This window comes from Maniola jurtina, chromosome 16 (genome assembly GCF_905333055.1).
Source record: "Maniola jurtina chromosome 16, ilManJurt1.1, whole genome shotgun sequence".
In the NCBI taxonomy this organism is placed as follows: domain Eukaryota; kingdom Metazoa; phylum Arthropoda; class Insecta; order Lepidoptera; family Nymphalidae; genus Maniola; species Maniola jurtina.
Window position 1 is genome coordinate 155,660 of NC_060044.1, and position 25,892 is coordinate 181,551.

The window sequence follows — 25,892 nt, forward strand, 5'->3', positions numbered from 1 at the left end:
TGAAATTCAAATTGTATATTCAAAATAAACTACTATGATGATTAATTTAGGAATTAGTTCATGTTAAAATCAAAGGGTTAAAATAATTTAAATCTTTATTTAGTTTGTAGCTTAAACACTAAACGATGTATCCTATATCTTTGCTGTATTTGTACATAAGTAAAAACTGGGAAAACGAATGAATAGACAACATTCTATACTTTTAACAATATTTAAAAGTTTCATTCAGGCGGTGACAAAATAAAGGTGGGATTTACGCTAACATCGTGCCACCATCTTATCTTTTTCAGGTGCCATCGTCGCTAGTGGAGAATATGTTATTGCTAGATTTAAATAAAAAAATGGAATTAAAATTCTTTCAACATAGCAAAGATTCAACATAGCTTGGTATATAATACTAGTTGGTTTCCGCGACTTCCGCGTGGATTTTGAAATGACGACTGCCGCTGGCAATTTTGTCCACCGAACAGATAAGTAGGTGGCACTGTACATCACTGAATCTACATTCAGCACCAGGGGTCGACGCCTCCGCCGTACGCGTTGCCGTAGCTCTGTCCGTGGTTGTAGTGGACGGGAGTCGCGTAGGTCTGCACGGGGGTGTAGGTCTGCGCGTACGTCTGCACGGGCGCGTAGGTGCGCACGGGGGTGTAGGTGCGGGCGGTGGCGTAGTTCTGCGCTGGGTAGTAGCTTTGCACCTGCGGGGTGTACACGGCTTGCTGCCTGACGGGGTACGCGTATACTTGCGGCCTGTACACTTGTTGTGTCTGTACGTGCTGAAATGAAAACAAATGGTTAAATGACTTCGATTCAGAAAAAAACAAATTGCTATTATAATCCATACTAATATTATAAATGTAAAAGTGTGTCTGTCTGTTTGTCTGCTGCTTTTTACAGCTCAACAGTATAACCGATTTTGATGAAATTTGGTACAGAATTAGCTTACACCCCGGTAAAGGACATAGGCTACTTTTTATCCTGGAAAATTAATGAGTTTCCACGGAATTCCTAAAGGCCCATCTGTGAAACCAAGGGATGTCAAAGAGTTCCCAAGAGATTTCTAAGAAACCTAAATCCACGCGGACGGAGTCACGGGCTTCACATAGTAAACTATAAATACTTGATATAAGTATAACCTATAAATAATAATACATAAGTATTTATTATAGATGTTCTTTTGTAGATTTTAACCGTTTAAAACACTTTTGAGTGCAGCGTACACAAATTATTTAGTAGAAAGACATCAACGCGCTCGAGGCTCGTTGATATAATTTATTCTCATACAATTCCTTTATTATGTATTTATTTATCCACAATCATAACGAACATATACCTTAACGATGTTTTTATATGTCAGAAATAAAAACAACTTACTCGTTTGAAATACTTGAAAATTAATTTATGCAAATAACGAATTGAATTGATGACGTCCCGCAGTGGGGAGTTGATTGATCATGATGATGATAAGAGATACTAACTGGCTGCTGAACGTAGATGGGCTGCACTGCGGGCTGGTACTGCTGGTACTGCTGGTACTGCTGGTAGGGCTGGTAGGCCTGCAGCGACGAGGACTGGCGGCTGTTGGTCTGGTACGAGGTGGAGTGCTCGCTGTTGGTCTGCAGGGCCTGGTACCCGGGGTTGTTGCCGCCGAACTGCTGCAGGCCGAAGCTGCGCTTGTCGCGGTTGGCGGGCACCCCGGCCGACACAGCCGCGAGGGCGAGGATGATCTGTGGAATTACAGATTACAAGTGACATACTCCAGTTACTTTATTTTTATTGTGTGACTAGCTTATGCCTGCAACTTCATCCACCTGGACTACACAAATTTCAAACCGTTACTAAGGATTTTTGAAAATTCAACTCCTAAAGGTTGAATTTTCAAAAAATCCTTTCTTAGTCGGTGTCTACGTTATAATATCTATCTGCGTGACATATTTCAGGCCGATCCGTCCAGTAGTTTGAGCGGTGTGTTTATAGATCGGTCAGTCAGCTTTTATTTTACGTATTACGATAGGCTAGCGCTTGACGACAATCATGCTTAAAAAAGCAATGACGAGGTCTAGGTTAGAGCGTGCTTCCTAATTAAATTAAATAAAGATAATTTGCTGTTCATTAGATAAGAAAACTAATAGGTATATTATTCGTGGATACAGGAGGAATCTAATGGAATCTTTAGACATATAAAAAAGACGAAATGAAGTGACTGATATAATAGCTCAAAGTGTGCCTAGTGTAGAAACATAACATCTTACATGTTGTTTTTTTTATAACGTAGACTATACAGTGAGAGAGCGGGTCACCTAGTAATAATCAAAATATTCTTTATTCAATTATAAAAACTGCTCAACAATAAGTTAAAAAAACTGCATATAATTTTATAAGTACATAATCTCTAAACTAAACTGAATTGACTGGCCTAAATCTAGGGCTTACTTTTACGCAGGGAGTATTATGAAAGAGATAGTTTTTTATATTTAAACTGTCACTTTTATTTAGTTTAGAGATTGTGTACAACATAATCAGGCACACTATCCTGTAAAACTAAAAACAAAACGTATTTAATTATTAAAATTCAGTAATTTTGTACGAAATTGATTTGACGCCTTGTAAAATAACAGAGCAACTCACCAAAACCTTCATGTTGCTGAGCGAATTCCACCGACAACCTCACCACCAAATAACACCAGCACGGAGAGGCTTTCACAACTATCTCGTGAGATGACCGAATTGCCTTATCTTATATACAGAAAGGACGAGATCTAATAATAAGACCGTAAAATAGTTCGCGGCCCAACGAACAGGATCCGTATGAATCTAACATTAATATTTCAGAGTAATAACTCGACTTAGAGATCCGCACGACTAAACTTATAATCCTATGTAAATACCTCGAAAATCTTTCTGGCACAGTGGTAAGCACTGTAGTCTGATAGAAGGTTTCGGTCTTGGATAGTTACCATTCTAGATTTAAGGGATTGACACGATGAAATCACGTCATGCATTGCCAGACTGTCGTGGCACCCCTTGCAATACACTCTAAAGTTTAAAAGTTTAAGGGTATCTGGCAGAGGGTTGCCACGATCCAAAGTGTCTGGGCAATTGTATGGCGTGATTTCTAATACTAATTCGAAGAAAATATAAAAGAATTAGACTTAATACTTTGACATATATTTTTTTTACCTATATTACCTGGTATCTTATAAAACCACCATGATCTTGATGCACATAAGTTTTTCTCATAACATCTGGTAAGTTTTTAGAAATTCCACTTCAGCGAAGCCGGAGCGTGTCAACTAGTTATAAATAAGCATAAATACTCGTTATTGTTATACAGAACCACTTTAACATTTATCAGTGTTATGCCTCTCACGTCGTTTACAAGTCAGCAAACAGTTTGCAAATGAGTTAGTACTTAATCTGCCATTCTGCCCACACAGTGGGAATACCACAAATTAAGTTTAAGATTTTCAATTAACAAGACGCATCAATCATAGATATAATTTTGAGGACACCAAATTGATATTTTAAAACTTGAATTATTTTTGAACTTTAACATTCCATACGATAAATGGGTATTTTTTAACCCATGACCCAAAAAAGGGGTGTTATAAGTTTGACTTATCTGTGTACCTATATGTGTACCTATCTGTGGCTTCGTAGCTCCTAAACTAATGACCCGATTTTAGTTTAGTTTTTTTTGTTTGAAAGGTGGCTTGATCGAGATGGTCAAAATCGGTTCAGCCGTTTGAAAGTTATCAATTCAGTTGTCGGGCGTGTTATAAATTTTTAATTTACACTTGTTGTCATTTAGTAGATACAGTGTGAAAAAATGGTTAGTTTAAAAGTTTGTACTCGTAAGCAGGTGTTTGAGAATAAATCGAGATTTTAATCAACGGATTTAGTGACAACATATTTTTAACAAACCATTGTGATTGTTTATGATTGTTACTTGTAGAGAGTTTCAGATCGATGGATTGCTGTCATGGGGGCGCTTCTAAAATGAATGACTGTCATCATAATGATCAACCCATCGCCGGCCCACTACTGAGTACGGTCTCCTCTGCTGCTCTCAGAATGATGGCTTAGGTCATAGTCTGCCTAGATTGGCAGACTAGACACACCTTTGAGAACATTATCGAGAACTCTCAGGTATGTAGATGTTTTCCTTCACCGTTAAAGCAAGTGATATTTAAATATTAGCCGATGCCCGCGACTTCGCCCGCGTGGATTTAGGTTTTTTTAAATCCCGTGGGAACTCTTTGATTTTCCGGGATAAAAAGTAGCCTATGTGCTAATCCAGGATATTATCTATCTCCATTCCGAATTTCAGCCAAATCCGTCCAGTAGTTTTTGCGTGAAGGAGTAACAAACATACACACACACACACACACACACACACACACACACACACAAACACACACACACACACACACATACAAACTTTCGCCTTTATAATATTAGTGTGACAAAAATCATAATGTACATACCTAAAGGAATAGGGTATAACAAAATTAAAACATGAATTGCCTGCAAATGAACTACACGCTCCTCAAGTATGGGAGTAGAGGCTAAGGAACGTAGATAAAATTTAATTTTTCGTAGATTTTTTTAACTATATTTTTTTACCAAGTATAGATGACACCACACTCATAAAACACTTAAAATTGACATAATTCGTCATTAACCCCCGACCCAAAAAGAGGGGTGTTATAAGTTTGACGTGTGTATCTGTGTATCTGTGTGTCTGTGTATCTGTGTATCGGTGTATCTGTGTATCTGTGTATCTGTGTATCTGTGTATCTGTCTGTGGCATCGTAGCGCCTAAACGAATGAACCGATTTTAATTTACTTTTTTTTGTTTGAAAGGTGGCTTGATCGAGAGTGTTCTTAGCTATAATCCAAAAAAATTGGTTCAGCCGTTTAAGAGTTATCAGCTCTTTTCTAGTTTTCTTGTAGAAAAGAAGGTTAGATAACCGTTAGGTTCATAATATTATTTATGTCAATAGACAAATGTCAAGCTGTCAAGATGGACGTTGCCTAAATACATAATTATTTATTTGAAAATGATGTTTTGGAAAACTCAGATACTTTAGATCGTAGGCGCGGAATAGTCCAAGAAAATCAGTTCAGCCGTTTGAAAGTTATCAGGTATTTTCGGTCTTTTCTAGTTACTGTAACCTTCTCTTGTCGGGGGTGTTATAAATTTTTAATTTACACTTGTTTTATGTATTTACTCAACAGAATCGGACATGTGTAATCAATTAATATTCCAAACATTCCTCGTTATAATAATATTGGATTATAATATTATTATTTGACTAATGGGGTATAAATTACCATAACAAGTTCATAGTCGGAGAAAAATGCCTTCGTTGTGAGCACCAGGCTCCCTCGGCAAAACGTGAGACTATGAGGTTATGACCGGTTAATTACTGGATTTTATTGTATAATGTATAATTAAAAAACAAGAAATCAGTAATTTTTTGTTCAATTTATAATTTCTTTGACCCGGTTGTAGAAACTATTACATAATAAGTTAAAAATACATAAAGGTACATGGCCTTCGTCTTAGCAATAGTTTATTAGATGAAGTCCTTCCGCGTGCATTTAGGCTTTTTAAAAATCCTTATGGGAAATTTATGATGTTCCCGTATAAAAAGTACTGTACCTAAGTATGTCTAGTGTCTACAATGTATAAGTTATCTCTGTACTGTACCAAATTTTGTTATGGGCCGTGCAAAAGCTGCAGAGAGACAGACACACTATCACACTTTTATCTTTGACTATCGACCCGCCCCGGCTTCGCACGGGTGGACATTTATTTTTTCTATTTTCCGGGATAAAATATAGCCTATACGGATTCGGAAGAATCCCTCTAAGTAATGGTAAAAGAAATTTTGAAATCGGTCCAGTAGTTTTTGAGCCTATTCAATACAAACATACAAAAATACAAAGGTTTCCTCTTTATAATATTATAAGTAAGTATATAAGTATAGATAAGAATGGGCTATGGATTTAAACGATGGTTTTTCCATTACGATTGTAGATAATACGTTTTCATTTGTATATTTAAATTTCACACAGTTTCAAGTTGTTAAAGTTCACCATACTATATTGAGATGGCTCCTCATAAGATTGGTATGTAAATTATTTTGGTAAAATCATAACAAAATTCCTTGAAAACTACCTGCTATGTGTATCATCGACGTTATTATAATAAATATAGGCAGATTATAGCCCTTTCCAATTAAAGTTGACCTTTTGTGTGACTGTGACTTTCTGTAAACACAAATCCTTTCAAGAGTAAAGGTCATCAGAACAGATCTCACTTCAAATAAATATATAACAAATCAATTATTGCCTCTGAGGTCTGCTGAGTGGCTTCGGCCGTGGCTAGTTACCAGACTACCGGCAAAGACACGGCGAGGCATAGGAACATAGAAAACCCCCTACGTAGGAATGAATTGGGTATATTATGGGTTTAGTTATTGAGTACAAGCTCTACCTTACTTCTTCCGAGTTACCTCGCTTCCATCTTAGACTGCAGTCACACCTTCAGGTGGTATAGTTACAGTCAAGAGCTTTCTTTTGCACTTTTTTCTTTTGCTTGTTTTTGAACTTATTTCTTGTATTGTAGGTTCCGTGGTGCCAGGCTTCGATGGAGAATCGCATTGGAAGTAAGCCTCTAAGGTTTATTTCCTTCTAATTCTTGCATAACAGTAATAAACTTACTCCATATTATATGGTAAAGAACGTAAGTTATAATATCTAGAACCTAGATCATGAGATTTAGGAGCTGCTCGCAAACTTGTTGACGTGCGACACGACGTGTCTTGCGATTTATCGTTATGGAGTACCGGGCCCCTGGCCTGTGATATTGCATAATATTTATCCAATATTAACTTACTATTATTAATATTGTAACTCAATGGTTAAGACGTCGGCCTCCCATTCGGGGGGTCGGCGGTTCGACCTCGGCAATTTTCGGTACTTAAATATCACTTGCTTTAACGGTGAAGAAAATATCGCTAGGAAACCTGCACGCCTAAGTTATCCATAATGTTCTCAAAGGATGTGTAAAGTCTGCCAATCTGCATTCGGCCAGCGTGGTAGATTATGGTCAAACCCTTCTCATTCTAAGAGGAGACCCGTACTCAGTAGTGAGCCGATGAAAGGTTGATGGTGATGATATTTGAAGTTGGAGTTAGGTTGTGTTGGGTTCAGGGTTTTGAGGGGAATGAAAAGACGAAATATGTTTATTGTAAAATGAAATCCATACTAATATTATAAATGCGAAAGTGTGTCTGTCTGTCTGTCTGCTAGCTTTTCACTATTTTGTTGGTATTTGGTACAGAGTTAGCTTACATCCCGGGGAAGGACATAAACTACTTTTAATCTTGAGAAATCAAAGAGTCTTTAGGGGATTCTTAAAAGCCCATCCGTTTAACCGATTTATATGTTTGGTACAGAGGTAGCTTGCATCCCGGAAATTTACTTAGGCAACTGATTATCCCGGAAAAGCAAAGAGTTCCCACGGGATTTTAAAAAATCTCAATCCACGCGGACAAGTAGCGGGTATCGTCTAGTGGACATTTACAGAAAAGGTCAGGTGTGACCCGTGTCCCAACTCCCAGGCCCAATGATAAAGTGAAAAGTGATTCAATTTGGAGGGTTTACCTACCTACCTGCGTGTCGCAACTTCCGCGCTTTGCAGCCAGTACGAGAAGGTAGGCACCTACTCGTTTCCGCTTGCGCCATGGCATGGACAACTTTAAGGATTTACTAATAGATCAAGCTAGTTTTTCGATCGCGTTGGGAAACATTCAGTTCTTTCTGCGGTGAGTTTTTGCGACGAGGTCGACACTCGACTTTCGAATTATTTTGATTTACTTACTCCTTGACATGTTTGTTTATCTTGTAGGTACCGACCTTTATTTGGTCAATTAACTGTACTTATCTTGATGTTTTTAATTGTTTCGTTTAAAATTATAGAAATTACTTGGTAGCTTATTAGGTAGTCTACCCTGCTTAAAATAACCTTCATCGACATCCAACCTTTTTCTCGCAAGTTCGTTTAGTAGGTAAGTATCCATTTGGAATACTCGAAAATCTTGTGTGGAGTGGAATTCTACATTATAGAGAGAGAGTTTTAAAAAAATCCCCTAGTTTCTAGATCCATCGATTTGAGCAATACGTTGATTTATCTGTCAGTTAGTTTCTTTATGTAAGAAGAAGATGGAATAATATTATGCACTTGAAAACTTTAGAAACTTTGTAATTTTAAAATGTAACAAGAGAGCTTAAAGCATAAACACTGGATGTTGATGTTTTTAGAATTTATTGAACTTAATTAACAATCCACAATCGACGGCGAGAATACTTTTAATTTGGCACTGAAAGACCCACGCAGCAGAAACGGGTACCACGTACAATCGATTGATTCTCCACCTTTACATATACACAGACATTACAGACTATAGACAATTATACTGTGTTAAGGCTCAATGCCAGCCATGGCCGAGACCGAGGAGAGGTGCTCCGACCAGGCCGTGGCCACCGATGAGGCCGTGGCCACCGATCAGACCGTGGTCGATGATGGGCGCGGCAGCGATGCTGTGGCTGATCACGGGGGCGGGGATGGCCACGCTGTGGCTGACGATGGGGGCGGCGGCGTAGCTCAGGCCGTGTCCGCCGTAGAGCCCCAGGCCGTGGCCGCCGTACAGGCCCAGCCCGTGGCCCAGGCCGCCCGACCAGCCCAGGCCACCGTAGCCGAGCCCGAGCAGGCCCCGCTTCTCGTTCTTCTTCTCTTCTGCGCCGTAGACTGCGGCCGCGGCCAGGAGGAGTACGCACAACTGGGAATTATTACACAAATTAAAACAGTCATTTCACAATTTCTGAACAGTTAATGGTCTCATCTATACATCGATGGTCTCATCATGTGACTGAAGGGCTGACTTGTTTTGTACCAAAAGATCAGCCTGGCTGTGTAGCGCGGAAATGCAGCCAGTAGTTTCGGCAGCATTCCATGCGGACATGATTTGTATTGTAATACAAATACATTGTAATTAGATAAGAGTAGACCTTCTGCGGTGTTCTCATTAGATTACAAGTAACATAGGGTTATTCAAGGGCCGGGCGAACCAACAAATTCCTGAAAGGCCGGGAACGCATTGATGCCTGGCGGTTCCTCTGGTAGGTACTACAAATGTTCATGGGCGGCGGTGAACGCCTGCTCGTTTGCTCGTTATTTGTATATAAAAAAGTCAGCTTTAAGTTGTATTGAAATATTTTCGACAAAAAAAGACGAAAAAGTTGTGCACTTCTTTTTGATTGGGAACTTTGTAAAACGACAGTCAATTATAGGTATTTGTGCATAAACTCAATTAACACTATTAGTTAGAATATACACACGTAAACATAACAAGCACCGGTTTCTTTAATAAATCAATTATTTACTTATTAATATAAAAATGCTTCGATATACGAATATGAATGAGTTTGTTTCGCAACATTGACTTCTAGTCTTTTCATGAGAGTTGATTTGGTGATCAACAGTTCTAAAATATTTCTTGATCAAGTAAAAAATAATTTAGGAGCTCTATCAATTTTAACTCTACATCAAAATGTTGTTATTATTAATACGTTAGGACTTTAGCACAATTAAACAGCTTATATTTTGCATCACAAGAATAAAAGTTCCTAAAGTCCGAGGAGTGTATAAGATACTTTTTAAAAGGAGAAAAAATTAAGAAATGAAAAATACACATATTTTTAGTCAGTAGCATCAATTTTTTTTAAAGTTTTCACAGATTTAAAAAAAATTGTCAAACATAGTCGAATTGAACAATTTGGTACTGCTAGAGAGATGCGAGTTCGAATACTGCCAGTTCCAAATTTTTTTATAAGTGTTAATTACGTTAATAAACCTATGGTGTCCCAATGTAAGCACTAGATAATAAATAGCAAAACTTTTTCTTCAATTTGTTATTAATGGAATACTTACAGTAGCCTTCATGATATCTAGTGGTGCCTGTAGGGGTTCCTGTTAGACTTAGACCTCGATAGGGCTTTAGTGCTTATATACGTACCCTGCGAGCGCCCCTCTAGGTCGCCTAGCGAGACCTAGGTATCATGGCAGGCCTAAATGCACTTCAAATTGGTCTATGAGTCAGCGGGTCAAAGGAAATTGAGGAAATACCATTTCCTGTGGACTAGAAACAGGTAAGTCTAAAGCTTACGATAATAATTGAGTGAACGAATGAAACTACTTAGGTACAAAAAGTTATAGAACAAACAATTTAGGTAGAATTACAATTAAGCGGCCTTGTCGCTAGAGGGCTAAAGGTTTCCAATGAGCACTAAGAGCTAATCTCAATCGATTTGAGTAAAAAAAGAATTGAATATAATATTCAATTCTTTTCCAACTATTTAAATATATTAGATTCCTACATCTTTTCTTATCTGTCTAGTTTGAGATATTTACTAAGACAACAATAAATAAATGACCGTTTTATTGTTGAAATCAAAGTAGGTGCCTAACAAAAACAAACGGTAATTTTGCATTGTTTTCTTTTTTCAAATGTACCAGAAAGTTGTTGTTTACCTACTCGCAAGACAAACACAGATCATCACCATCATCATTATGATTAACTTGGAGAACATATTGCTGAACACAGATAAATACATATAATATAAGTAACTTGCCAGCCTGCAAAGTACATAATAGCTATTATTTGAGTGCTCTGTTTTTAAACGCTAGATACATATAATTTAGGCGGTCCCTTATGGTTGAACACCTGTGACAGTTGCCGCCATTGCCACACAGTCATTATTCTGATAACAGGTCCTGCCGCGGCCCAATGCAGTTATTATATAACGTGTAAACAGTAGGCAACTAGATAAGATAGTATGTTTATATGTTTTCAATATACTGACATGTGAAAGGCGATAATAATTATGTTAAGTGATCATTTCGAATAGAGAAAAATGGCGTCTCGCTTGGTTGCGATTTGCTATTTAAAATCGTCGCAAAAGGCGTCGTTTAAAACTATTGATGTATGAAATAATAACTCTATATAGTAGTAGTTAAAAAAAGTTATTTAGCATCGATGGCTATTTAGACATTCATGACAATCTAATGGGTAGATTTTTGTGACCTACAAGTATTTTTACACATAAATGTTTTGGTTGCTCAGTAAAAATACAGAAATACATCACAGTATGAGGGATTTACTTCCAATAGCACTAAGGTACCTAAATACATAAATGCTTAGAGCTGCACTAGTTCTAAGTCCTAACAAAGTCACCAGTCGCCGTATTTTCCCAAGTTTATCACACACTTGTTATACATTTCACTGTTTTTATCAAATGCTCGTTTTCTCGATGGTATAAAGGGGTCTTCCACACTCGTCGCACAGCCACTCCTGTTCCCGGGGCAGTTCCCAAAGCTCACCGAGCATCATACGCTTCGCCTGACACCTCGGATGTGGCGTGAACTTCGCGAAGCCGAGGTCCAGAAGGTTTCGCTCGTGTTCAATATCCCTCAGTATCCTCAAGGCTCGAAGGAGGACCTGAGGGCGAAGGCTCGTGGGAATGCTTGGCGCGGTGAGCACCATGCTGGTGACATGCGCCAAGGCAATGATCAAACGATCGAGAGGGACGGATGATATCAAACTTTTGGCGAAAGTTTCTTCACTTCTTGAATACAGACTGTCCATGGTGATCCTTATCTTTATGTTTCACTTTCAACTTTATTATGTAATGTAAAGGATATTGAGACTTCACATACAAACAAAGATCCAACTCCTTATTGACTAAATTATTATTTAGAGCACACTTCGTGATTTGTGTCCGTTTGTAGACACCTATCTACTTAACCACACCATTTAAATAATTAATTTTTGTAGTCAAAAACATTTAAGTTTAGGCTCATTAGTAAGTAACGACTCTAACTAATGAAAGAGTAAAGATTTGTGAGAACTATTCGATAGTTTTACTAATAATTGTGTACTAATTTAAACCGATAAAATAATGTGGTTTTAATTTGTAAAACTCTTTGTCTTTACATAATATCTAATTAGATTATTATATGAACGTTAGTTTAACGTTAACTAATTATGGAGGCAAATTATATACCTAGGTATTTACCTACTTGTCATGCGTATAGTTTGATAGCTGAACCTATAAGTATCTACACGAAATTATTTTTTTGTTTTTAAGAAACATAATTATATAGATTTTTAGCATTCCGTACCTCAAAAGGAAAAACGGAACCCTTACAGGATCACTTTGTTTTCTGTCTGTCTGTCCGTCCGTCCGTCCGTCCGTCCGTCGTGTCTGTCAAGAAAACCTATAGGGTACTTTCCGTTGACCTAGAATCATGAAATTTGGCAAGTAGGTAGCTCTTATAGCACAAGTTAAGGAATAAATACGAAAACCGTGAATTAGTAGTTACATGATTTAAAAAAAAATGTGTTTTAATTTTAGAGCCTCAATAGCTTAACCGGTACAGGAGTGGACTGAAAACCGAAAGGTCGACGGTTCAAACCCCGCCCGTTGCACTATTGTCGTACCTACTCCTAGCACAAGCCTGACCGCTTAGTTGGAGAGGAAAGGGGAATATTAGTCATTTAACATGGCTAATATTCTTTTTTTTTTTAAAAAAATCAGATAACTACACCAAGTGGGGTATCATATATGAAAGGGCTTAACCTGTATATTCTAAAACAGATTTTCATTCATTTTTATGCATAACAGTTTTTGATTTATCGTGCAAAATGTCGGAAATATTACCCTAGTACGGGACCCTCGGTGCGCGAGTCTGACTCGCACTTGGCCGGTTTTTTTTAACTAAGCAAAGTAAATAAGCGAAAATTGTAAGTTTCCGCTGTCGACCGAGACTTATTTACATTGACAGAGCTTATTTGGTGCAGTTTCCCCACAGAGCCGGTAAATTAATTCTAATATACATACCTACCTACTGCATGTGAGTTTCACAATATAGCGTTGGTAAACCCTAGCCATGCCATTTTTTATACTTATTTCTAGTTTGAAGGCATAAAAAAGATCCGATACAAGGACCTTTCGACTCCGGTCCTCTAAACACGTAACCAGCCCACTGCTACCTATTCCAACGTCCCTATACTTAGGTATAATACTAGCTGGACCTATAGCGGTCACTTTAGTTCTTTGGTAAATCGCTAAATTTATAAGTAGTTATATGTACCTATATTTTTATCATGATAAACCTATCGTTGGCCCACTACTGAGCACAGGTCTACTCTCAGAATGAGAAGGGATTGGGCAATAGTCTGCCACGCAAGCGCAGTATGGGTTGACAGATTCCACACACCTTTGAGAACACTATACACAACTCTCAGGCATGCAGGTTTCCTCCTGAATCACGATATATTTTTCCTTCACCGTTAAAGCAAGTGATATTTAATTGCTGAAAACGCACAAAACTCTGAAAGTGAGAAGTGCGCGCCCGGGATCGAACCCCGACCTCCGGAAAAGAAGGCCGACCGACGTCCTCATCACCATGCTATCTCTATTATATAAATAATAGAACTTCGTATTTATTGCCGTTCAAAATAATTTATGTAATTCAGACTCGCTTGTTTCACTGTTTCCTGATATCAGAGACAGGGCTACATTCAATTGTACCTATGTGTAAAAACAGATATAATATGTAGATTTGCACTGGTGCACGTGTGCACAGTGGGCCCTAATGCCTGCGGTGGCAATTACATAGCTCAGAAATTACATACAAGCATTTGATATAAGAAATACTTACTTCCATATATCATCAATGCGAAAGTTTAGTGTGTCTGTCTGTCTGACTGACTGCTAGCTATTCACGTTCCCTCCGTTTAACCGATTTTTGACAGTTTTTTGTACAGAGATAGCTCACATCCCGGGGACGGACATAGGCTACTTTTTATCCCGAAAAATCAAAAAGTTCCCACGAGTTTTTAAAAACCTAAATCACCGGCAATAAAGTGTGATCTATTAGGATTTTAGAAAATTCAACTCCTAAGGGGGGTAAAATAAGAGTTTGAAATTTGTGTAGTCCACGCGAACGAAATCGAGGGCATAAGCTAGTCTAGTAATAATATTATATTGCCGTTTACCACAGCTAACAATAATATGAGTAGGGAAGGCCTTGGGATACCATAGTGTTATAATTATTTATTAGCTCGATTTTTGACTTCGATCCTATTGATTTATGATTGTTTTTTTAGAGCAGCATGACAAGTCTATAGATGTAAACTCCATAACCCTTTTCACTGTAGGTATCTACTTACCGACTTAAATATAAGAAATATTTAAAAAAAAAATCAAAAACGTAGTTATAATTTTCTTTTATTGAAAAATGTGTTTTTACAATAAATAAACTTAGTGCTATGTTAATAATACTCGTAAAATATAAAATTAGGCAATTTGTACATTACACCAATGCAACACATTCCGCACCCCACTCCAACCATAAAAATATTTACATATTTATTTCATTTCTTCACACAAACACTCTCCTAAGTGACTTATAAAAATCTGTTTTATTCTATGACCAAACTTTTGTGTCAAGTGATAAAAGTAGATAATCTTGTGCAATCTCTCATCATTAACAATGAGCCTATGGCACCAGCGATCCCCAATGTATGAGCGTATAGGTATGCACTAGGGATTGCAATGCTGGATCCGCAATCCAGCAATCCAGCTGGATCCAGCACGTTTTTGGTGCTTGCTGGATCCAGCATCTGACGCTGGATCCAGCGGTGCGGATCCGCAATCAGCTAAAGTCAGCTAACTATGTTTATTTTCGCGCAAAAACCATTGAATGTCATTCCTAAAAGTAAAAAAAAACTACAACATAGCTCAAGTCTGAAATTATATTATAACTTTAACTTCTATTAAGTGGCAATGGGATAGGCTACGTAACTTTATTTCGAAAATTAGTGAGAATGAGAAACTGAGAACCCTACCAAGTTAGTAAAATAGGTACCTAAATGAAAAGAAAAAGCTATCGGTGAGTGTTTGGTAGGCCAGTGCTCGTATCATACACTACAGTTTCATAAGATCTAGCCCGAAGATTACGATAGATTTCTATTGTGTAAAATTGCAAACCACGTTGGAAAAGGTGGATGGCTAGCCGTTAAACAACGGAGCCTGGTCAATTGCTATAGCCCACTGCTGCTTCAGGATAGCACTAGACCTCATAATTCACGTCCAACGGTCGCTAAATTAAGGATCTGTGATTGGAAACACCCGCCAATCGCCATACTCCCCAAAACTTGCTCCAACAAACACTTTTTTTCGGAATTTAGACAATTTTTTGAAAAGAATTCAAAGATTTAATTAATTCTCGCTCCCACAATTATTTCAGCAATGGAATCAATGAATTACCTACAAAATGGCGAAAGTGTAGGTATAGATAAATGGTACATACTTCGATTGATTAAATACATAGTATCTAACTTCTAAATGTTTAAAATGTTTTTCTTTTTTTTCCATATAAAACGCTTTTTTCATGGGTAAGGACCTCACAATATAACTACAAACAAATATAGGTAGTCAGTTATTAAAGTTTCTATGGTTAAAACATTAAAAAAAATTGCATTTCTTTCAAAAATCGATAGGTGCTGGATCCGCGCTGGATCCAGCTGGATTTGCTTCGATCCAGCAAAAATCCAGCTGGATTGAAAATGCCGCTGGATTGCAATCCCTAGTATGCACGGAATGAGCACACACATCCCGCGACCCATCCGCGAAGATGTCCACATTTCGTAAAATAATCCTATCACAAATATCTTTCGACGAGGTAGCGATAACGCGTAAATGCAAATAAACTATCGCAATATCTAGGCGCTGTCTCCGCGCTGAACTTTGAATGGTAAAATTAATGACGTAGTCACACTCTCAAGCTGCCAGCTATGCGGTTATACCGTAACTATTGGAAATGATCTAGCGGCCTGTCGATGGGCGGCTGGAGGCCGAGGGGGATGTGGTTGTGGAACTGGGGCTGCTGCTCTGCGCTGTCCTCGGAACTCCGCCCTTCCACGCCCTGGTGCGGCACTCCGTACTCTTGGCCCAAGTGCGCTACGTTATAGTTGTTCTGGTTGAAATCCTGCCCGTTTTGAGAAAAGTCTTGACCGTGCTGCGAGAAATCTTGACCGTGTTGAGCAAAGTCTTGGGCGTTGTGAGCATAGTCTTGGGCGTTGTGGGCAAAGTCTTGAGCGTGGTGTGCGAAGTCATGCCCTTGCTGGACGAATTCTTGAGCATGAGCAAAATCTTGCTGATGCTGTCCAAAATCTTGTCCTTGTTGAGAGTATTCGTTGGGTTGACCGTATTCTTGTTGCGGCACGCCGTACTCCGGCGCGGGCTGCTGCTGCTGGTTGTGCAAGCTCTGCTCGTACTGCGCCTGTTCGATCTGTTGTTGGATGTGATGCAATTGGTGTTGGTAGTCGTGCTGCAGTTGATGTTGGTAGTCGTGCTGCTGTTGATGTTGGTAATCGTGCTGCAGTTGATGTTGGTAGTCGTGCTGCTGTTGATGTTGGTAGTCGTGCTGCAGTTGGTGTTGGTAGTCGTTCTCCGTGTGGTGCTCGTACACTTGGGTGCCTTGCTCCTGCGTGAAGTGATGATGATGGTGCGGGTAGTGTGCCTCGTGAGACGTGGCGAGGTCGTGCGGCTGCGCCGGAGCCACCGGAGACCACCCGTCGTGCTCTACGGATACAGAAGGTTGGGTCGGGTGTAAAGGAATACCTTGAGGTACGGCTTGAGTGGAATGCAAGTGGAAACCGGGTTGTGGTAGTGCTTCTTGCGCGGGATGCACGTGAACATGGGGCTGTGGAACTAATTGTGTAGAATGGAAATGAGCTGGCGTTTGTTCGACGACGACATTCGGCGTGTGTTGCTCCACCACTCCGTGCGCGGCTGCGGCTTGAGGCACGAGATGATACGGATGTAAATGTGGACGCTCGAGGAGCACTTGTGTCGGAGCTGGCAAAGCTGGAGCGGCAGGTGCGAAAGGTATGAGAGGAGCTTGGTAGCTATTTAGGAGTGGGTATCGCGGATACGTTGCGAAGAAGGAAGTCTGCACGGCTCCACCGGGACGAATTATATAAGGGAAAGGCTGGTGTAAGGGCAGAAGAGGGGCAGGCAGAGCTGGCGGAGGAGGAAGAGGCGCCGTTGCGGCGGGAAGAAAATGTTTCAGATGAAAATGATCTGGAATTACTGGCACTGGCGGCGCGGGGACTGGAAGTTGTGCGGGGAATACTGGGGGCGGGGGCGGCGCGGCATTCACTACGGCGACTGTCGGAGAAGGCGCTGGGATCACGGGTGCAGCATGAGCCACGGGCGGCGCTGGAACAACGGGCACTAAGGGCCTCGGGGCGACGTGATGATGATGATGATGGAAATGATGATCAGGTTTCGCCGCGTATCTATGGTGAGGGAACTTGAGTGCGTAATGCGGATGCGGTAGCCCTGGCACTTTATGCCCCACTGGTACGGGATAGCGGGGGAAGTGAGAGCCTGACACTGGTACTTTCACCGCTGCGACTGATGCTGTGGGCGGGTAAGTAACCACTAAAGGTTTCACCACAGAATGGGTCACATAGGGTATATCATGGCCCAGCTTGAACGGAGGCACGCCGGACAGGATGCCTCGTTTGTGGTGCTTCCCGGCCAAGCGGCTGATGATCCTTGACTTGGCTCCTTTGATGTGCGCGACGTCTGCGGCCGCGGCCCACACGCACGCACATAACGCCAAGCAGATCTGGAACACATTACATGGGAATTTTTACTTACAATTTCTATGAAATGGCGTTTGCAACGATTGCAACGATATACACTTATTGAAAAACGAATGGGTGAGGGTATGTAATGATGATAATATTTTAACATCAACTTTAAAGCTATGAGAGTTCTAAATGCACCCTGGTTTCAGAAGAAGCCCACAGCAAGCAGAAAAGCTTTATCCTTATAGGGCATTGAAGTCCAGATCTTATGCCTGTATTTATTTTTCAAGATTTCAGTATCGTTTTGAAAAAGATTTTGTTAAACATAAAAATGTGACAAGAATCTACACGATACTGAACACAAAGTTGTGATTAAGTGGCGGGAGCCTCATTCAGAGTGACCACTTCGAGACTGCGGTGGGCTTAGTCCATTGCTGGGTGTATGAATCTCCAATACGATAGAGTCTCCAGCTACCTACAAGTGGTACCACAAGTAAAATAATAGTATGTAGCCTAATCTTAACAGAAATCGTATTTCCAGAAATAAATTTACTCGTGGCACAGGACGCAAATGCCGAATTAGGGCAAATGCCAACCAATTCCTGAAAAGTAGGCAACGCATTGGCGGTTCCTCTGGTGCTGTAAATGTTCATGGGCAGCGGTAATCACTTAACATCAGAACCGCCAGCTGCATTGCTCTCTATGTATATTGATCCGATGGAGCACCTATCACTAAGACACTTTAAAAACACGTCACTATCACGTCACTGCACCACATTATCACTGCATGTCCGTGGATACTTACAACTGAAACTTTCATGTCGTGCAGTCGCCCGGTCGGCGCGACACTCGTCCAAAAACCAGTTGCATCTTCCGCCTCCACCCATACTTATAACTTAAACCTGCCAATATTAGTATGTAGCCGACGTCCAAGTTTCACTCGGGCTTCCGGACGTAACGAGCCTCCTCCTTGCGGCTTTCAATCCTGCCTAAACGAACTGCTATCAGAAACGAACAACCAATGCAATAGCCACTCTATTTTATTGTGAGAAAGTTGGTTTTAGCTTCGATCGATTGTCCAAAACGGTCACGTAGGGCGCTGCCGTCATACGTGTAACATGTGCGAATACGCGCATACCAATCAATCAAGAAACGTAATCGAGAGAAAATTGTACCAGTCTACACAGGGCCGGATCTGACATCTGTGATCACTGTTTCTTTAAATTAGAGATATAGAAACCGTTCAGCAGCGGCGAAAGTATAATATAACTTTCTAATCGAGAGTTACATGTCACATTGTTGTTTTGGAGACCCAGGGGTCGTGGAGTCTTATTAATTGCTAAAAACTGTTTAGGAGACACATTTTCATCTCGGTTGATACTTGATAGCCTCAACTGGTGACGGAAGAACTGGGTGGTGGACCATTTTTGCGTAAAGAATCAGTCGGACTGCTCAGCACCTAAGTAGGTACAGCCGATATTATTGGCACCATTCCACTCGAGCACGATTTGCACAGTAATACGATTAGGCCTAGCTAGCTAAGTATAAGTTTTATTAAAAAAAATTGCAGTAATAAATGGCTACGGCAAAACCAGTCATAGTAGCCAGTGCCACAGAGCATAATGTAAGGATTCTAACATACCCCATGCCTACATCCAAATCTGTTCAGGTATTTAGAATTGTGGAAAAAAGAAACTCACATGAACCCAAAAAACATTACACTCCTCTTTCTGAGCAGTTGTGTAAAAATGGATGGATACGGCCCTGTGCGTGCAGGACATTCTAATGCGGAGCACGCGTGCGGTTACCAAATGTTCACATTACTTTCCTTCGTTTTCGCTATCGCCGGCCGCCTTGCACGGTATCGCATTATCTCGTGCTACAGTTGGACGCTATGTCACAATGATCCTAATCGTGTTACGTAACGTGTGGTGAAAATGGGTTTATGACTGGTTTATTGGCCTACGGACGGCAGGTAAATCCTAATCTATCTTTAGTAAGTAACCTTTTTGTAACTGGTACTGCAGTGATCGCAAAACAAGTAGTCTTAACTGAAGTTGCAACATGACGGTTTGCGCAGGTCATACAAGTCATAGATTTAATGTAAAATGCCCATAGGTTCCATAATCTTAGGTTAAAATACACAAAACCCGGCTGAGACCTATTTCGTTACGTTATATTTAGTTTACGATGTTTACATTCATTCTCATTAGTCGAGATACGCACTTCTAAGTTTTAACTTTTCAGAGTTATGTGCGTTTTAAGCATAACATGGGGAAACCTGCAACGGGATGGATCATACCTATAGGCTAAGGGCTAACTCAACTCTTCTCATTTAGAGACCCGTGCTCAGTAGTATACTGGCGTGAGTGATGAATGATGATGATGATGAGGTTAGACATCACGTACCTACCCACCTAGAGTTTGGTTTCTCCGCTTCGGACATTCCACTTTTTCAACTTACGTGACGCATTATATTAAAATACTAGCGACCCGCCCCGGCTTCGCACGGGTGGACATTTATTTTTTCTATTTTCCGGGATAAAATATAGCCTATACGGATTCGGAAGAATCCTTCTAAGTAATGGTAAAAGAAATTTTGAAATCGGTCCAGTAGTTTTTGAGCCTATTCAATACAAACATACAAAAATACAAAGGTTTCCTCTTTATAATATTAGTATAGACTAGATGATGCCTGCAGCTTCGCCCGCGTGGATTGGTCAGCATGCATCATCCCCTGCCCTGCAGCATCAGGATTGAGGAGTTGGAATTTAAAAAAATTATGCAAAAATGTCTCAAAGTTCCTCTATCGATTAAAAAACAATTACGCAAATCGGTTCAGAAATCTCGGAGATATCAGTGTACTAGGCACAGAAACACAACTCCATTTTTTTAAAGTCAGTTAAAAAAGTAGTCTATATTACCCCTTGGTTAACCCTCTATTTATTTTGTAGCATGACAATAGAATACATACGGGAAGTACCTTAGAGACTAAATTTATAAAAAAAATACGCAACAAAATCTAAGTATAAGATGCGTAAAACGAAACGTTCTATCTGTCGAAAAATGGTCGAAAACTGTCAAAGTGTCAACACGATTTTGACATTTGTTTGTTTTGATTTTGCGCATGGTCGTTTCCAACATTGTCCTTTCTTTCTTAAAATTTTCAATTTAACTAATTGAATAAAAAGTAGAAATCTCTAACATACCCATTTAATACTAAAACATGGAAAACATTTTTGTTGCTGAAAATCTTGATAATGTGTGTCGAATATGCTTTGAAGTGAAAACCGACTGTTGTTCCTTGTTTTCAAAGAAACATGATTGTTGTGTTTACGAGAAACTGGTAAAAGACGCGAAATTACAGTTTCACATTAATGACGGAGGCCCAGCATCTATCTGCAGCCAATGCCTCGACGAATTCAGTGTGTTTGCCAAATTCTTGGACAAGTGTAAAAGGGCCAATGAAATATTTCTGCAATTCAAAGAAAACCTTAAAGGTAAGTAAGATAAACGAGTATATTCATGAACCTTAACCTAAGTTTTGTTCAAGCTTGGGAGGCGAAGGGAATAATGCAAGGTTAGACTAGTTTCTACTTATAATGTGTTTAAACAGGCAAAGACAGACAGATTGATAAAAATAAAATAAAAAATACTGTTTAAGGTTTTTACTCTATATTGATATTAATGCTGCGTCTGGTTTTCAAAATATACAAGTATATTCAATCTGCAGAAATCATCCAATTATAATTTTTTTATTTGTATCAATTTCAAACTCTACATTTCAGATACTAGCCATGTTGACAACAGTTCCATCTCCTCCACAAACAATGATGCAGAACAAAACAGCACAGAGAATACTTCAAATGAGAATGAAAACTGTATTCAAGCAAAGGCCCAAGATGTAGATAGTCATGAGTGGAAGAGTTCTCCAAACAAACCTATGTCACATACATGCCAGTTTTGCTGCAAAGTGTTCACTAGAAAGTTTAATTATAAACTTCATCTGTGAGTATAATTTTATGTACTTAATAAGGTCAGCTGCTAAGTTGAATGGGGCTTAAAAATATTTGATAGCTTCGTAATGGCTCTAGGAATCTCTTATGCATTTAGTTCACCAAAAAAGTTTAATATTTATAATGGCAATTCTGAAAGGCATTCTGATTTATAAACCAATGGTAGATGCATTTGACGGGTAAAAAGTTTATTACAGAAAAAAATATTTCTATTCCAAACAGTGATGAGTTTGTTGTGGTTTCTTCTCAAACCTGGGCTTGTGTGGAACTTTTGTAGCTTTAGTTTTAAGTTTACGTAATTAATTATCACCACTATGATCTTACAAATCTAACAATTCAAACTATCAAAAGGTTTTACCTACTATTAACTACTTAGTTAGGTGTACAATAATAGTAGTAGTTAACTTCTATGCATATTTGTCATTTAAATACTTAAAATCATGTAGTAAACCATTTTATATTCATATTTTTGTACATTTCTATTAAGCCTTCATTTTAAAAATTCTGTGTATATCTTGTGTAATGTATATTTTATTTAGGTATAGTATTGCTGTGTACACCTATTTGGGGTTGTCACTTCGATAAGGATCTTTTGTTTTTATGTTTGGGCCATTTTTAGTAACAACCTGTTTTGTGTACCTTTTCAATAAATAAATAAATAAATAAGTAGTACTTAGTTTGAGTGATTTTGATTTTTATATGGATAACTCTCATAAAAGCTCAAAATGCTAAAATCAAAGACAAAATAAATTGAAGGATAAACCATTGTGTTCAATATTGTTGTAAATGTGGTAATTCTGTAGACAGACAGCACTAGGCCACTTTTATCCTGGATAGTCAAAGAGTTCTCACAGGATTATAAAAAACCTAGATCCTGGTGGACCAAGTCATGGGCATGGAGTTTATGTTACATTTAATTGTTTCCAGCAAGCGGCATAGTGGGGAGTGCAACTGGCAATGCCCCGAGTGCGGCGCGGCGACGCTGACGCGCGCGTCGGCGCTGCGCCACTGCGCGGCGCGCGCGCGCCAGGCCTGCCCGGCGGCAGGCTGCGGCAAGACCTTCACTTCCGTCACTAATCTCAACACTCACATCAGGAAACATAATGGTATAAATTTCCAAACATTTTTCTTCAAAGAAAATTTTTTCCTTAAAAAGTACCGCAAAGCTTCGTCAACGTCTGCACTGGTATGTAGCCGAAATTCCACAACCACATACAAAGTCTTGTGGTCTTTGCCTTCGTATGCCTCCTTGTTTCTAATTTGAACCGCTAAGAAACACCCTTCCAGCATCAGTTTTCCCCTTCACTTTTCATATGGGTACCTTCAAGTCAAGAGTGAATAGGCATCTTCTAGACAAGCGCGCTCCATCTTAAGCTGCATCATCAATTGCCAGCAGATTTAATTGCAGCCTAGCGCTAGTTAATAATGAAAAAAAGGTAAACGAGTAGCTTCTCGCTGAACCGCGTAAGAGGCGCACATACGCTGCCCACACGACCTTGAATACTGCAAACTGACAATGAAATCTTGATATCTAACCAAACTAAGGAAAACTAAAGTACAATAGCAGCCATACTAAGTTGTGCTTTTTCAGAGTATGTGGAGGCAATTTACATGGCGGCCATTTTAAATGTTTCATTATTTGTTGTTATAGCGGCAATAGAAATACATACACTGTGAAAATTTCATCTCTACCTGTACCTCTACAGTTCATCGATACAGCTGAACCCTAGAAAAGTTTATTGGTCACATGTATAAATATCTATTACTAAATGATTATTATAATACTGTATGATATTTTGATTTGTAACGGAATGTCTAAATTGTTTCAGGAGAGAGGCCGTACAGCTGCGCACAGTGTGGGAAGAGCTTCCGGAGCAAGAACACCTTGAGTGATCACATGAGAACACACACAGGTAGATCATTTTCAACAAATGTAGGAGAATGCAAAGTGTCTATTGCTATTCCTTTTTAAACGTTTATGTGACGCTTTCCCTGAACGCTCTAATTGCTCATTGAGTTGACGTAGTTCTTACAACCTAACTAAGGCGCATGCCAAGTCGATGTGCAACCTTTGCCCTGCGCCGGCAGGGGCAATCCATGAATTTGTACTTGTATCGTAGTACTTTGAGGCATGTCTCTATGCAGTGTGACATCTATCGCAGTTTGCAACTAAACTTTCAATTTCATGGCCACCAAAAATAACTTCTATAAATCGCTTTCGACACCATCATATCATGTAGACCTTGTCTTGTCATACATGCTAACGTATAGGAGGATAACTATTCTATTCCCCATTCATTTCTTATCAACAAATCTTTCCTTTTTACAATATATTTCTAATCTTTCGTCCTCAACCTGCCGGACCAATCAGTCGCCAGCAAGCGGTCACCAACACACTAACCTTACTTTACATATACCAATACAACTGTAACAACTACGAATATATTTTCTTTTTCTTCTTCTCTCTGGGCTGGTTTCCGCACTTAAACGTACGAATATATTTTATTTCCTTAATTAATATAAGTGGTGATGATCAGGCGCGAAGCCATACATGTGCTGGGTGTGCGGCAAGCAGTTCGCGACCAACAAGCTGGGCGCGCACCTGCGCACGCACGCCACGCGCGCGCTCGCGTGCCCCGCGTGCCCGCGCCGCGTGGCCTCCGCGCGCGCGCTGCGCCTGCACGCGCGCACGCACGCGCCGCCCGCGCGCGCGCACGCCTGCGCCGCGTGCCCCGCGCGCTACTGCCACAAGCAGTCGCTCAACAAGCACCTGCGCAACGCGCATGGCGTGGTGAGAACATTGACCACTACTGAGCACGAGCCTCCTCGCACAATGAGAACGGTTTAAAAAGAATCAAATACTATTATTTAAATTATTGAATACTAGATGATACCAATACCGCAAAGCCTTAAGACTAAGGTCTTCAATCAGTGCGTCCTACCTGTGATGACGTATGGAGCAGAAACGTGGACACTGACAGTTGGCCTCGTCCACAAACTAAAGGTCGCTCAGCGTGCTATGGAGCGAGCTATGTTGGGTATTACTCTCAGGGATAAAATCCGGAACGAGGAAATTCGCAGAAGAACAAAAGCGACCGACATAGCTCAAAGGATTAGCAAGCTGAAGTGGCAATGGGCAGGTCATGTCTGTCGCAGAACCGACGGCCGATGGGGCAGACGTGTTCTGGAGTGGAGACCGCGTACCGGTAAGCGCAGTGTGGGACGACCTCCTGCCCGCTGGACCGATGACCTGAAGAAGGTGGCGGGGAGTGGGTGGATGAGGAGGACGGAGGACCGTGTTTGGTGGCGCGCTCTTGGAAAGGCCTATGTCCAGCAGTGGACGCATACAGGCTGATGGATGGATGGATGGATGGAGATGATACCAGAGAATCTGTCCGCGTGGATTTAGGTTTTTAAAAATCCGGTGGAAACTCCTTGCTTTTCCAGGATAAAAGGTAGCCTACGTCCATCCCCGAGATTTAAGCTGACTCTGTACCGAATTTGATTAAAATCAGTTCAGTAGCTGAGCCGTGAAAACGTAACAGCAGACAGACACACACTTTTGTATTTATAATATTAAGTATGGATTTTCTTTTTAATATTGCTGAAAAAAACGGAAAATGAATTTTAAATTAAAGACTTTTAAATTAACTCTAACTTATAGTGCTACTCTACAAATTTTAAAAACTATGCCCAAGCCACAAGGTTGGACGTTTTAAAAGTAAATTAAGTTTGTCTGCCCTTTTCTTATTACATTGATGCATTGGTAAGAAAGAAATGCGAATACTAATCTATAGAGGACACTTTGACTTTGCTAAACGAGACAAATGTATGCCAGTGGTATAGCGCTGTCTCGTTTCAACAGTTAAGTCCGAGCAAAGTCAAAGTGCGCTCTATAGGTATCAGCCTAAGTTGCTGTCAGAATTATTATTTTTCTTATTTTTTTCAGAAAACATCGTAAAATGTTCGAAGAAAATCAAGTTCTTGGACCGAGTCGACAAAAATTCTTTCATAAAATATATAGTTTTAGTTCCATCATAAAGCAATCTAGTCATCCATCAAAGAATAAACTTTAGTTTTTACGAACGTTATGTATTTTTTTTTTATGAAATAAAACTAAAAATGCTATAGACTTAGGTTC

The 25,892-nt window shown here is 39.8% G+C and overlaps 4 protein-coding genes across 4 annotated transcripts; 1 reads left to right on the forward strand and 3 right to left on the reverse strand.

The window, feature by feature from the left end:
* Positions 1–506: 506 nt before the first annotated feature.
* LOC123873422 lies at positions 507–2,791 on the reverse strand. The gene is made up of 3 exons (XM_045918265.1): positions 2,626–2,791; positions 1,476–1,724; positions 507–773 (listed from the first exon to the last, which is right to left on the reverse strand). The coding sequence occupies exons 1-3, from the start codon at positions 2,635–2,637 to the stop codon at positions 507–509; spliced, it is 528 nt and encodes a 175-aa protein (XP_045774221.1). The 5' UTR covers positions 2,638–2,791.
* Positions 2,792–8,360: 5,569 nt separating this feature from the next.
* Positions 8,361–10,028, reverse strand: LOC123872982 (cuticle protein 65-like). The gene is made up of 2 exons (XM_045917612.1): positions 10,001–10,028; positions 8,361–8,849 (listed from the first exon to the last, which is right to left on the reverse strand). The coding sequence occupies exons 1-2, from the start codon at positions 10,010–10,012 to the stop codon at positions 8,499–8,501; spliced, it is 363 nt and encodes a 120-aa protein (XP_045773568.1). The 5' UTR covers positions 10,013–10,028; the 3' UTR covers positions 8,361–8,498.
* A 5,869-nt stretch (positions 10,029–15,897) lies between these two features.
* LOC123873423 (SR-related and CTD-associated factor 4-like) lies at positions 15,898–18,555 on the reverse strand. Its single transcript, XM_045918266.1, has 3 exons — positions 18,541–18,555; positions 16,581–17,773; positions 15,898–16,469 (listed from the first exon to the last, which is right to left on the reverse strand). Exons 1-3 carry the CDS (start codon positions 18,553–18,555, stop codon positions 15,947–15,949), a joined length of 1,731 nt encoding a protein of 576 aa, XP_045774222.1. The 3' UTR covers positions 15,898–15,946.
* A 2,295-nt stretch (positions 18,556–20,850) lies between these two features.
* LOC123873077 (zinc finger protein 768-like) lies at positions 20,851–25,837 on the forward strand. The gene is made up of 6 exons (XM_045917761.1): positions 20,851–21,235; positions 21,524–21,743; positions 22,679–22,857; positions 23,581–23,664; positions 24,289–24,542; positions 25,701–25,837. The coding sequence occupies exons 1-6, from the start codon at positions 20,962–20,964 to the stop codon at positions 25,710–25,712; spliced, it is 1,023 nt and encodes a 340-aa protein (XP_045773717.1). The 5' UTR covers positions 20,851–20,961; the 3' UTR covers positions 25,713–25,837.
* The last annotated feature ends 55 nt before the right edge of the window (positions 25,838–25,892 follow it).